Below are 12,660 nucleotides of genomic sequence, written 5' to 3'. Positions count from 1 at the left end.
TTTCTCTTTCTCCCTCCCTCTCTCTCTGCCCCCTCTTTCTCTTTCTCCCTCCCTCTCTCTCTGCCCCCTCTGTTATATCTCCCTCTCCCTGTCTTTCCCCCTCTCTCTCCCTCTCTGTCCCCCCACTCACACTCTCTCTGTCTCCCCGACCCCCTATCAATTGCAGTGTGTTGCCGGCTATCACGGGATCAACTGCTCGGAGGAGATCAACGAATGTCTTTCCCATCCCTGCCAGAATGGTGGCACTTGCATCGACCTCACCAACACTTTCAAGTGCTCCTGCCCTCGGGGCACACAAGGTAAGAGTTGCTTTGAAGTGGTTTGCTGGGATTTCCATCTCATTGGGCACCAGGTGGCCCCGTTTCTAAAGCTGCATCACAAAGTTGATAAACTGGACCCTCTGCTCTCTTTAGTCACTGCCCCTGGTGGCATGGATAAGCCTCAGATGTTTTCTCTGCCTTTCCCCAGATCTCCTCTATTCCACCCAACGCCAGCCTTCGTGCAGTAGAATGGATGAGAAGCGTGGGAGAGTTACGACTGGGATAGCGGGATGGGAGCGGGGTACTTTCTGATGTTACCCCTCCAGGTTTGGGTGTGAGCACTGAGTGTCAGATGGCAGATGGCCTTGCATATCATTGGCCTTAGTATGGGGAAGGAGGACAAGAGATGCAGGGATTGAGTATCAACATCCCAAAGTCAGGTCAGATGGGAAAAGTGACTATTCCTGCTGCTTGGGATAAAAGAAGGAAGTGGGGAGTGGCTTAGGTGATACTGGGTGAGATTGCTGGATTTAAGTGAGATGGGGAAATTGTATTTCATTCCTCATTCAGTGGCGTGCAGAGAGTTCTGATTATTACAGCCAAACCAGGTGCGTCCATGAGCGTTTTTATGGTAGATTGAACCAGAGTGTGCGCTGGCCGTCCTGTTTCCTGACGCCATTCCTTGGCCCTCTTCCCACAGGCGTGCACTGCGAGATTAACCTGGACGACTGCAACCCCCCTGTGGACTCCCTCACCCAGGAGCCCCGCTGCTTCAACCACGGGCGCTGCGTGGACCGCGTCGGCAGCTACAGCTGCATCTGCCCAGCCGGCTTCGTGGGGGAGCGCTGCGAGGGGGACGTCAACGAATGTCTGTCCAACCCCTGCGACACGCGCGGCACTCAGAACTGCGTCCAGCTGGTCAACGCCTACCACTGCGAGTGCAGGCCTGGCTATACAGGTGAGGCGCAGGCACTGAGCAGCGGGGGAGTGGAGCAGCGGGGACGGGGAGGGCGGGGCAGAGGGGGGTGGGGCGGAGCGGACAAGGGGGGAGGCAGTGAAAGAAGCCGAGCTCTTATCCCCCCCCCCCCCCCCCCACGCTGACCATTTCCTCTGCACTCTCCTTCCAGGCCTCCGGTGTGAGCGAGTGTTCGACGGCTGCAAAAGCCGGCCGTGCCGCAATGGCGGGACCTGTGCCGTCGCCGGCAACATCGCCCGCGGCTACATCTGCCGCTGCCCCCCGGTAAGTGCCGCTACGCCCCAGGCTCCGTCCCCATCTCACTGCAGGTGACCCCGAGGATTTCCGCACACGGCCCTGGCCAGCTTATTGTGACGTGCCCTCTGCCACGCTCTCACAGTCCATAAGCTGCATCACAGGGTCAACTGGCAGAGGGCCAGAATCGGATTTATCACAAAGCTATATTGTGAATTGTGTTGGTTTGTGGCCGTGGTCACGTGCAAAGCATTATAAAATTACTACAAGTTAAAATAAAAAATAAATAAATAGCATGAAAGAGGAATAGTGAGGTAGTTTTCATTAGGTGTATCCTCGAATAGTGAGGTGGTAGTGTTCATGACCTACCCAGTCCTCACCCACAGACACTCATCCTACAGTGATAACCAATTTTCCTCACCTTCCTTATTTTCCTCAACTTCCTTTATTAACTCTCCTGCTCTCCTCCCCCTTCTCCTACCTGCATTTCTTACCCATCTCTAACACACGCTTTACGGTACAGTTTACAGTGATATCCTATCATAGAAACATAGAAAACCTACAGCACAATACAGGCCCTTTGGCCCACAAAGCTGTGCCGAACATGTCCTTACCTTAGAAATTACCCAGGGTTACCAATAGCCCTCTATTTTTCTGAGCTCCATGTACCTATCCAGGAGTCTCTTAAAAGACCCTATTGTTTCCACCTCCACCACCGCCGCCGGCAGCCCATTCCACGCCGTCACCACTCTCTGCGTGGGAAACTTACCCCTGACATCTCCTCTGTACCTACTTCCAAGCACCTTAAAACTGTGCCCTCTTGTGCTAGCCATTCCAGCCCTGGGCAAATGACTATCCACACGAGCTCCTTACAAATCCATGCTTCTTTAAGCTCTGGGAGGAGACAGGAGTACCAAACCTGCAGGGTCACTAGGAGATCATGCAAACTCCACACAGACAGCATTCCAGGTTGGGACTGAATCTCTGCAAACGTGGAGTGTTACTGAGCCCCTCATGGGGTGGGGCGGGGGGGTGCTTTATACGTTCTTGCCTCATGTCCTTTGACTGAAAGCCCCCGTCCTTCTCCATTTCTCCTTGGCAGGGCTACGAGGGAGCCTCGTGCGAGAACCAGGCGAGTGTCTGCAGGAGCCTACATTGCTATAACGGTGGGACGTGTGTGCTGCGACCCGGCGGTGCCCCTTACTGCGTCTGCCCGGCAGGCCGAGGGGGACCCGACTGCCGGCAGCCGGCCGGCAGCCCCTGCGAGCCCAACCCCTGCTACAACGGCGGGACCTGTGAGCGGGCGCCCACCGAGCCCTTCTACCGCTGCCGCTGCCCCCAGAAGTTCAACGGGCTGCAGTGCTTCATCCTGGACTACAACTTCAGTGGAGGGCGCGGCCAGGATATCACCCTGCCTCCCAACGTCAAACTGGGCTGCGAGGTCCCTGAGTGCTCCCGCCTGGCCGCCAACCGGCTGTGCGAGGCTCGCTGCAACACCCACGCCTGCCACTGGGATGGCGGAGACTGCTCGCTCAACTTCAACGACCCCTGGAAGAACTGCTCGCAGGCCCTGCAGTGCTGGCGCTACTTCAGCGACGGGAAATGCGACGAGCACTGCAACAACGCCGGCTGCCTGTATGACGGCTTCGACTGCCAGAGTGTGGAGTCACAGTGCAAGTGAGCGCCAGGGCAGCGGGGACTGGGGGCGCCAAGGGCAATGGGCTCCAAGGTGGGCAGGAAGGACAGGGGTGTCCCTGGGACGGAAGGCTTCAATTCAGCCAGGAAGGGAAGTCAGTGAGGAAGGGGAGAGAGGAAGAGTGAAGAGGACGTGGCATCAGAATAATCAGAATCAGGTTTATTGTCACTGACACACTGCGTGTTTTGAAATTTGTTTTGTGGCAGCAGTACAGTGCAAGGCATAAAACATTACAGGAAGAGAGAGAAGGTGTAGAGCGAGAGGGGAGATGTTCGTGTTGGAATTGGCATGTTATTGGACTGGGTTACACTGAACAGCTTTTGTTGCGTTCCATATGTCAGGACACCATCACCATCACCGTCGCTGTGTGCCGTGTGGTATTGACATGGGCGGTCACGGTCTTTCTGTGACCGTGATTGTTCTTGGCAAACGTTTCTGCAGAAGTTGTTTGCCATTGCCTTCCTCTGGGCAGTGTCTTTACCAGACGGGTGACCCCAGCCATTATCAATACTCTTCAGAGATTGTCTGCCTGGCGTCAGTGGTCGCATAACCAGTGCACCAGCTGCTCCTACGACCATCCACCACCTGCTCCCGTGGCTTCGCGTGACCCTGATCGGGGGGCTCAGTAGGTGCTGCACCTCGCCCAAGGGTGACCTGCAGCCTAGTGGAGGGTCACCTCCTTTGGTAGAGACGTGTCCCCACACCGCCACCCATCAGGACATAAAGATAGAAAAGAGGAAAGCAGAACGCAGAATATAGTGACTCAAGAGGTCCTGCAGGTGCTGGCAATCTTGAGCCACGCACACAGGAACTCAGCAGGTCAGGCAGCGTCCATGGAGGGGAATGAATGGTCGATGTTACGGAATGAGACCCTTCATCGTGGCTCATTCATCCTGATGAAAGCTTTCGGCCCAAAACATCAACTGTTCATTTCCCTCCATAGCCGCTGTCTGACCTGATGAGATTCTCCAGCACTTTGTGTGCATTGATGCAGGGTACAGTGTTTCAAAAGCAGACCGAGTACATTGCAGGTGGACAGATGAAGTACCGGGGCCACGGTGAGGTGGACTGGCAGGCGACGAGGTTCATCTTTTTAGCCAATGGCAGGTCTGTTCATGAGTTTCCCTTGAGGTGGAAGAAATCCCCCCCAGGTTGCAGGCATTCCTAACCCTTTTTGTGCCATGGACCCCTACCATTAACTGAGGGATCTGTGGACCCCAGGTTAGAAACCCCAGCCCCAGGCGCACAGGGGTGAGATGGGACTGCGGGGAGGGAATGACAAATGGGATTCGGGGACAGGACAGTGTTGACGTGACGCTGTGATCCCGTCACCGTGTAACGAGTTGTCCCTCTCCGCCCCAGCCCCCTCTATGACCAGTACTGTAAGGATCACTATGGCGACGGACACTGCGACCAGGGGTGCAACAACATCGAGTGCGAGTGGGACGGCCTGGACTGCGCCAACGACAAGCCTGAGAAGCTGGCAGATGGGACCCTGATGCTCATCGTGCTGGTGCCCCCCGAGCAGCTGCGCAACAACTCGGTCAGCTTCCTCCGTGAGCTCAGCCGCGTCCTGCGCACCAACGTCAAGTTCAAGAGGCACGCGGATGGCAACGAGATGGTGTACCCCTACTTCGGGAATGAGGAAGAGCTACGCAAGCACCACGTGAAGAGGTCGCTGGAGGATATCAGCAGCCATGTCACTGGTGTCTTCAGGATTGTCAAGCGGTCCCTCTACACGATGGTGAACCCCAGGGTCCGCAGGGAGCTGGATGAGCGAGAGGTCAAAGGGTAAGTGCCAACACTGTTCCCTACGATGGTCACTCACCTCTCCCAATCACCCTATATCCTCCTTGACTAAGTGGTCAGCCCCTTTTCTCACCTCTGGGTTAACGTACAAAGTAAATTTATTATCAACGGACATGTATGCCACCATATACAACTCAGGGATTCATTTTCTTGCAGGCATTCACAGTAAATACAAGAGACACAATAGTATCGTCCAACAGGACAGACAAGCGAAGCCAACTTCAGCTTTATCCTGACTGGTGTATTCAGTGCGATCCTCTGGGTCTGTTGCTCTGTGACGATCAGTACCAAGGGGCCATTAGACCAGTGCAGGTGTATTTCTTAGCCCAGTCTGCCAACTAGGCGCTGAGATTCTTCAGCATTATTATTTTTTCAGTATTTATTTAGAGATGCAGCACTGCACCAGGCCCAATGAGCCCGCCCTGCTCAATTACACACACGTGACCAGTTAAGCTATGAAGCCATGCGTCTTTTGGAGTGTGGGAGGAAACTGGAGCACCCGGAGGAAACCCACGTGCTCACAGGGGAGTACGTACAAACTCCTTACAGACAGCATTGGAATTGAACCTGGGTCACTGGCACTGTCACAGCATCATGCTACTCGCCTGCCCAAACAAATATGTATTTTCAAACGGAACTGTTCCCTTTATTCTACTTATTCAGTTCTCAATTAAAAACCTATCTATCCATCTATCTATCTAATTATTATTTCAATGATGATTAACATGAGCTACTTCTCAACCCTCCCCATCCAACACAATCCCCGTAATACTCCATTCCCTCCTCACTGTCTCTCTCCCTGCCTCTTTCTATAACGCAGAGCGAAGGAGAACATCCCGTGCACCATCAACCTTCAGGCCATGCCACCCAGGGACCTGTGCTAGTATTATTTGTGTGACAGTATGTGCTGGATCATAACTATATGTGCTGTGTGTGACTGTACTGGATTGTAACCATATGTGCTGTGTGTGACTGTACTGGATTGTAACTATATGTGCTGTGTGTGACTGTACTGGATTGTAACCATATGTGCTGTGTGTGACTGTACTGGATTGTAACTATATGTGCTGTGTGTGAATACATGTAACGTGTTTTGCCCTTTGGCCTTGGAGGAACACTTTCATTCAGCTGTATACATGTGTTTGTTTGAGTGACGATTAAACTTGAGCATGAGCAAGTGAAGAGAAGAAGAACTCAAGGGGAAGGAGAGTGGAGAATGGTATTTGCCTCAACTATTTCCTCTGATAGAAAATTCCACATCCACATTACCCTCCCGAGAACCTAATCCAGACCTCTGGTCATATTTACCAGTGGTTCTTATGAGTCCTGGCTTCTGAGGAAGCAAACAAAATCTTCCCTGCATCTACCCTGCTTTTCAGAATCTTGAAGACATCGATTGAGTTTTTCCTCCGGCTTCCCAATTGACAAGGGGCAATGCCTTGAACAGAACTTGTAGACGGGACACGTTCAGTTGTTTCTGACACGTGATCACGATGCTGTTGGTACCCTGATAAGTGTAGGGTCATATTTGCCAGGGATCCTGCTCTTGGTCTTATTGTGAAACCTACACACACACACTCTCACACTCACACTCACACATATACACAGGGCTTACTAGTACAATTGTGTTTAGTGTGTTAGCTACGCCTCTGTAACTTTGCGTTCGAGGCCCACTCGGGGATCTGATTTCAGCCTTCAGGCTGTAGTCCCAATTCCTGCTGAGTTTCCTATAGTAGAAATACTCCATTAACTGTAAAATGCTTGGTGAATGGCACAATATAAATTTAAGATCTTTATTTTTCTTCCTCAAGATCAATCATTTACTTGGAGATTGACAATCGGCAATGCTATCAGACTTTCTCAGACTGCTTCAACAGCGCGGCGGATGTGGCAGCATTCCTGGGTGCCATGGCCTCTCAGGGCAGCCTACAGCTCCCCTACAACATTGAGGTCGTGAAAAGTAAGTGGAAGTTCCCCTTCTCCTCTGATGATCGCCCACCCACCTCCCCCAACCTGAAATGAGAGGAGAAGGACGAGCAAACTGGTACACTTTCCAACAGTATAATTAACGACATCTCGAAGGGCCTCTCCTAACCCGTTATCAGCTGCCAAATCATTAAGGCAAAAGAAAGAATTGATCGGAGTGCTTGAGAAGTTGATGTCTTTGTAGTTGGGATCCATCAGTAATTCCTAGGCTTTTCGCAGATTAATACCGCTGCACTAATTTGATGATTGCTAAATCCTTTCCCCTCACATGAGGGAGAAGAGTTCGACTTTCTTCAAGTCTAAAGGAAAGAAAACAAACCCCGGGAGCGTTTTGGGACGGTTTCCTCTCCCTCAATTGTTTTTTGCATTCTGATTATCCACCGTTTAACTGACCTTGTTTTATAACACAGGCTGAATCGTAATCGCTTTTTGTGCGTACGTATAAAATGTAATGCTCACGGTTTTCGATTCTACTGCTGCTCATAGATACTTTCTCTCTCTCTCTCTCTCTCTCTCTCTCTCTCTCTCTCTATCTCTCTCTCTCTATCTCTCTCTCTCTCTTTCTCTCTTTCTCTCTCTCTCTTGCTCACCGTCTGGGCCTCGCTCTGCCTGTCTCTCTGCCTCTATCTCTCCACATCTCACCACCTCGATCTTCCTTTGCTTCCTGATCATACGGCTCGGTTTGATGAATTCCACCTCCTCCCTTCTCTGCAGGTAAAGGCAATGAGAGGTCTTCTGACGTTAAACTCTACCCCATGTACGTGGTGGTGTCTGTGCTCATCTTCCTCGCCTTCATTGGGATGGGGGTGCTGGTGTCTCGCAAGAGGCATCGGGAGCACGGGCAGCTCTGGTTCCCCGAAGGGTTCAAGGTCACCGAGTCCAGCAAGAAGAAACGTCGTGAACCGGTCGGCGAGGACTCTGTCGGGTTGAAGTAAGTTGGGTATTTTACCCGTTTGCTGACGCATTGGATTTCTGGTTCTGGTTTCTAGGTGATGCCCAGTTAAGGAGATTGCCAACTTGTTTATGCAATGGGGGTTTTAACATTCGGCAATAACCTGCTTGCTCCAAAGGTGTGTGCTTGTTGAAATATTGCGGTGGGGAGGGTCCTTGTGAAGCATTGTGTAGAACTGAGTCGACAGATTCTCTGTGTAGTTCCTTCCTCTCCCAAACCTCCAGAGCTCCACCAAATCCCCAAACCTGGGCAAAGATTACTCACACACACTGGCCCATTCATGTGCTTAAGATTGTTTATAGTTCTGATTTACAGTGTCCTTTGTCCGAATATCTTGCCAGCTCATCTGTCTCCCCTTATGTGTGTGTGTGTGTGTGTGTGTGTGTGTGTGTTTAGGCATGTCTACCTGTCTGTCTGCAGGACTGCCTGTTTAGCTTCTTCCCTGCAGCCTCTGTCTGCCTGCTCTTTCACTCTCTCCCTGTGTATCTGCTTCAGTATCTGTCTCTCTGCGTGCCTGTCTGCCTTCTAGACACACCTGCTGGCCTGTTTGTCTGTCATAACTACCTGCCTTTTTGTTGACTGTCTGTGTTTGAATGCCTTAATGTCCGTCTATCTGTCTGTATGTTTGATCCCAGCCACCTCCCTTCTGTCTGTCTGACTGCTTCTCTGATCATCAGTCTGCCTTTCCGGGCTTTCTTCCCCTCAGTCTATCCCTTACATTTTCTTATCTTACCCACCCTTTTATTTCTGTGCGTGTTTACTTCCTCAGGTCCCTGTCTCCTTTTGTTCATGTATGCTAGGTTTCTACCACTTGTTCTACGCTTTGTGTCTCTCGATAGCTCTGTTCAGATTTATATCCAGTCCATGTTGGTGTTGGTCCTTAATGTCCTCGTATCCAATGTCCCATCCTGTTTCCATTCGCCTTATTCTCCTTGACCACTCATCTAACCCATTGTTAGTCTTTTATCCTCCTTCCATCTTGCATAGACCACATTGTAAAAACTGGATTTTGCTGCTTTTTGTACTAAACATCTCATTTTATTTCTGTCTCCAGTTCTACTAGTCTCTCAATCCAGCACAGTTAGATGGACCTATCTACATATGGTCTTATTCCTTCATAACCTTTAAACTTCTGCATAGAGCTGACCCTTAATCTCCTCGGCCAACCTCCAATTGTATTTCTCAACTTGATTCCTGAGTCAAACCTCCCTACACCCTCTATATCCTTCAATACTGTGAATCAGGTCCTGCAGCAGAATTTTCAACACCTTTTTCAGATCTCCTCCTACCAGTCTCAGAACAAAGAACAATTTCTCCTGCTTCTCCACGTTCCTGAAGACTAGTGTTTGTGGTGCCATTCTTATCCAGATCTCTCTCTCAACCCCCACCCAACTTAAAATAATTCTTTAACATTTAGTCAGTGATCTGCAAAGGATTGTCAAAACTAATGTGCTTTACTTCTGCAAAAATTTAGAAATTCATATCTTTAATGAGAAATTTCATTAGAAGTTTTCTTTATCACAGATTTGGGACTATCTGGCATGGAATTACCCAGGATGCCAGCTATCTAGCTGACTATTAGCTGTTGTGATGCTCTCACCTTTAATCAACTCTTCCAATGTTCCAACTTTTAATAGAACTCAAAAACCTGCTCATTCTTGGTGCTCCATTGCAGGTTTATTCTCAGAAGAACCCTAAAATATCAATTCTGAGGGTGAAATAGTTGTCCTCTATCATACACACGTATTTACAGATCTCATTTATTCTGCCCTCTGCTCTCTTACACACTACTGCACCATTTGTCTCTCTGTTTCAATTTGTTTTTCTCCTTTTATCTTTCTTTCCCTTCTCCGTTTCTCTTAAGATCCCCAGATGCACCCGATCAGCTTCATGCATTAACTAACCTCTCTCCCCTTTCTGTTCTTACTCCTTCCCCATCTTTCCTTTCTTCCTCTCATGTTTCTTCACTCATTTCCTCTCCTCATTCCCCTCCTTATCTATGTCTCCTTCCTCCTTCTCCTCCCTCTCATCTATCTCCCATATATCTCCTCTGTTGTTCCTTTCTCCCATTCTTTGTCTCCCCTTCATTCCATAATACCCTCCTTCAACTCCCTCTCTCCCCTCTCTTCCTTCTCTCCCACCGACTTTAATTCCCTCCCTCTCCCTTTCTCTCCTCTCTCCCCCTCCTCGCTCTTCCCTCTTCTCTCCCCCCTCCTCTCTCCCCTTCCCTCTTTCTCGCCCGTCTCTCCTCCTCCTCCCCCTCTCTCTATCCCCTCTTTTCTCTCCTCTCTCTCTGTCCCCTCCTCTCTTCTCTCTCTGTCTCACTCTGTCAGCTCACCTCCACCCACCACCTGTCTCCCCATCAGCCTTTGTCACCCAGGAATCTGGGAATCACTTTGTTTGTCGGGGCTGGACTGCTGGGTGATATATTTCACCCTGTGAGCAGGTATTTAGATAGCAGGGGAGACAAGGCACAAGGTCACTCTCCTCTTGGTACCTTTCACAGGCCACTGAAGAACGTTTCTGATGGAGCTCTCATGGACGACAACCAGAACGAGCACTGGGGTGACGACAGTGGAATAGACACTAAAAGATTTAAGGTATAGAACCTCCATGTGACAAATATGAAACAGAACAACACGCATCCCCGCTCACCCCTTGGCCCCCAGCTCTCTCCCAGTCTTTGTGGACAAGAGGATCACAGGCCCATTCATTCAGTATTCAATCCGCCATTTCCAGTTGGAATGACACTGGTCGAAGAAGAGGAATGTGACTCTAATAGTACCTCGGACCTCCTGTTGGAGGCTGACTGGGGAGAGGGATGAACACTCTCATCTCTTGGGCTGAAACCTACCCTGTGATTCACTCCATCCAGCTGGATCAGTTCCAGTATCCACCCACCCACCTCATCACTAGCCCAATACATTTCTCTAACACCTGGGGATGGCAGTACCCTGCATTATTTCATCACTCCTCCCCTCCTACTCCATTCCATTGCACTGGGACTTTCCACCATGGAGGGTGCTGGGCTGCTCCTGGACGGCTTTGCGCACTCTCTCTCTCTCTCTCGCCATCCTCCCCTCCCTCTCTCCGTCCCACTCGCTTGCTCTCCCTCACAAAGCAGCGCTGAGACGCTCTGTGACGGTTGTGCTCTCTGGCAGTTTGAAGAGCAGGCGATCCTGGCGAACCGCGAGGACCACACTGACCACAGACAGTGGACCCAGCAGCACCTGGACGCCGCTGACCTTCGGCTCCCGAGCATGGCACCAACCCCGCCCCAGGGTGAAATTGAGCCTGACTGTATCGATGTCAATGTCAGGGGCCCAGGTATGTTACAGGCTCTCACTCGGTCTATGAGATATGAAAGGAACTCTGCACGCCACTAGGTAAAACTTCCTCCAAGAAGGCATTGTGTAGCGTGGCTTATATGTGACCAGGCATGTTTGTACAGGGGGGGGGGGAGATGGGGTTCGGATCAGAGCTGAGCTTTGACAGTGGGCTGGGTTGTGTGACGCCGGTAAATGGTTTATTATTCTCCCGTGTGCCGAGATACGGTGAGAAAGTTTGTTTTGTGTGTCATCGGCACACGGGTACGTCGAGGTAGTGCAAGGGGGAAAATAAATAACAGAAGGCAGAATACAGTGTCACACAGCACAGGGCACGTGGACAAATACAATGCAAGGGTCGTGCTGAGAGAGGTGATAGGTGGAGAGCTCACCGTTATCGTACAAGATGCCCATTCGAGAGTCAGTGGGATAGAAGCTTTCCTTCAGCCTGGGTGGGTGGGATGAGGCTGGGTTAGGGAGCATGTTTCTATGGAGAGCTTATTGCAAGGTTTTGGTTTATTATTGTCACATGTACCATGTTACACTGAAGGCTTATCTTGCAAACTGTTCATAGAGATCAAATCTTACTCAGTGCATTGGGCGAGAATGAAGTGCAACAGCAGCAATGCAGAATCAAGAGTAAAAGCTGCCAGAAAAGGGCAGTGCAGGCAAACGATAAAGTGCGAGGTCATAACAAGGTAGACTGCGCGGACAAGTGTTTGATGAAAGTTGTCTTTCAGCCTGGTGGTACGTGCTTTCAGGCTTTTATATCTTCTGCCCTGGGGAGAAGAGAAGATGTCTGGGGTGACTGGGGGTGGGGTGTTTGACTCTGTGGGCTGCTTTACTGAGGCAGCGAGAAGTGTAGACAGTGTCCACGGAGGAGTCACCGGCTGGTTTGTCTCCACAGATGGCTTCACTCCTCTGATGATCGCCTCATGCAGCGGGGGTGGCCTGGAAACGGGCAACAGCGAGGAGGAAGTGGACGACGCCCCAGGCAACCTCATCTCCGATTTCATCTACCAGGGGGCCAGCCTCCACAACCAGACGGACCGGACGGGCGAAACCGCCCTTCACTTGGCTGCCCGCTATGCTCGGTCTGACGCTGCCAAGCGTCTCCTTGAATCCAGCGCCGATGCCAACATTCAGGACAACATGGGCAGGACGCCATTACACGCTGCCGTGGCTGCGGATGCCCAGGGAGTTTTCCAGGTGGGTACTAGCACGAGCTACAGGCCAGCTGCTACCTGACTAACTGACAGGACGGGCTTCCAGCTGTGACCAAAGTCAAAGTTGATTTTATTGCCCTTCCTTACTGCCCGTTACACCGCTGGCATTTAGGGCAACCATGAAGGTCCCCTGTCTCTCTCTGTCCTTGGCCACTCAGATGTAGAAGGATTCTCCATTGCTGTTTCTGTAACAGT

At 50.9% G+C, this 12,660-nt stretch overlaps 1 protein-coding gene across 1 annotated transcript in view; it reads left to right on the top strand.

Moving 5' to 3' along the window:
* Nucleotides 1-12,660, top strand: part of LOC134359906 (neurogenic locus notch homolog protein 1-like) — a 99,782-nt gene that overhangs the window by 74,453 nt on the left and 12,669 nt on the right. Inside the window, exons 22-31 of the mRNA XM_063073737.1 lie at nt 167-299; nt 961-1,218; nt 1,388-1,500; nt 2,573-3,147; nt 4,529-4,957; nt 6,787-6,935; nt 7,676-7,892; nt 10,420-10,513; nt 11,075-11,240; nt 12,147-12,448. Coding sequence (XP_062929807.1) covers nt 167-299; nt 961-1,218; nt 1,388-1,500; nt 2,573-3,147; nt 4,529-4,957; nt 6,787-6,935; nt 7,676-7,892; nt 10,420-10,513; nt 11,075-11,240; nt 12,147-12,448 — 2,436 coding nt within the window. The remainder of the gene's footprint in view (nt 1-166; nt 300-960; nt 1,219-1,387; nt 1,501-2,572; nt 3,148-4,528; nt 4,958-6,786; nt 6,936-7,675; nt 7,893-10,419; nt 10,514-11,074; nt 11,241-12,146; nt 12,449-12,660) is intronic.

The sequence above is a fragment of the Mobula hypostoma genome, chromosome 21 (genome assembly GCF_963921235.1).
Source record: "Mobula hypostoma chromosome 21, sMobHyp1.1, whole genome shotgun sequence".
Lineage (NCBI taxonomy): Eukaryota > Metazoa > Chordata > Chondrichthyes > Myliobatiformes > Myliobatidae > Mobula > Mobula hypostoma.
This window is presented reverse-complemented; position numbering and strand designations above follow the sequence as displayed.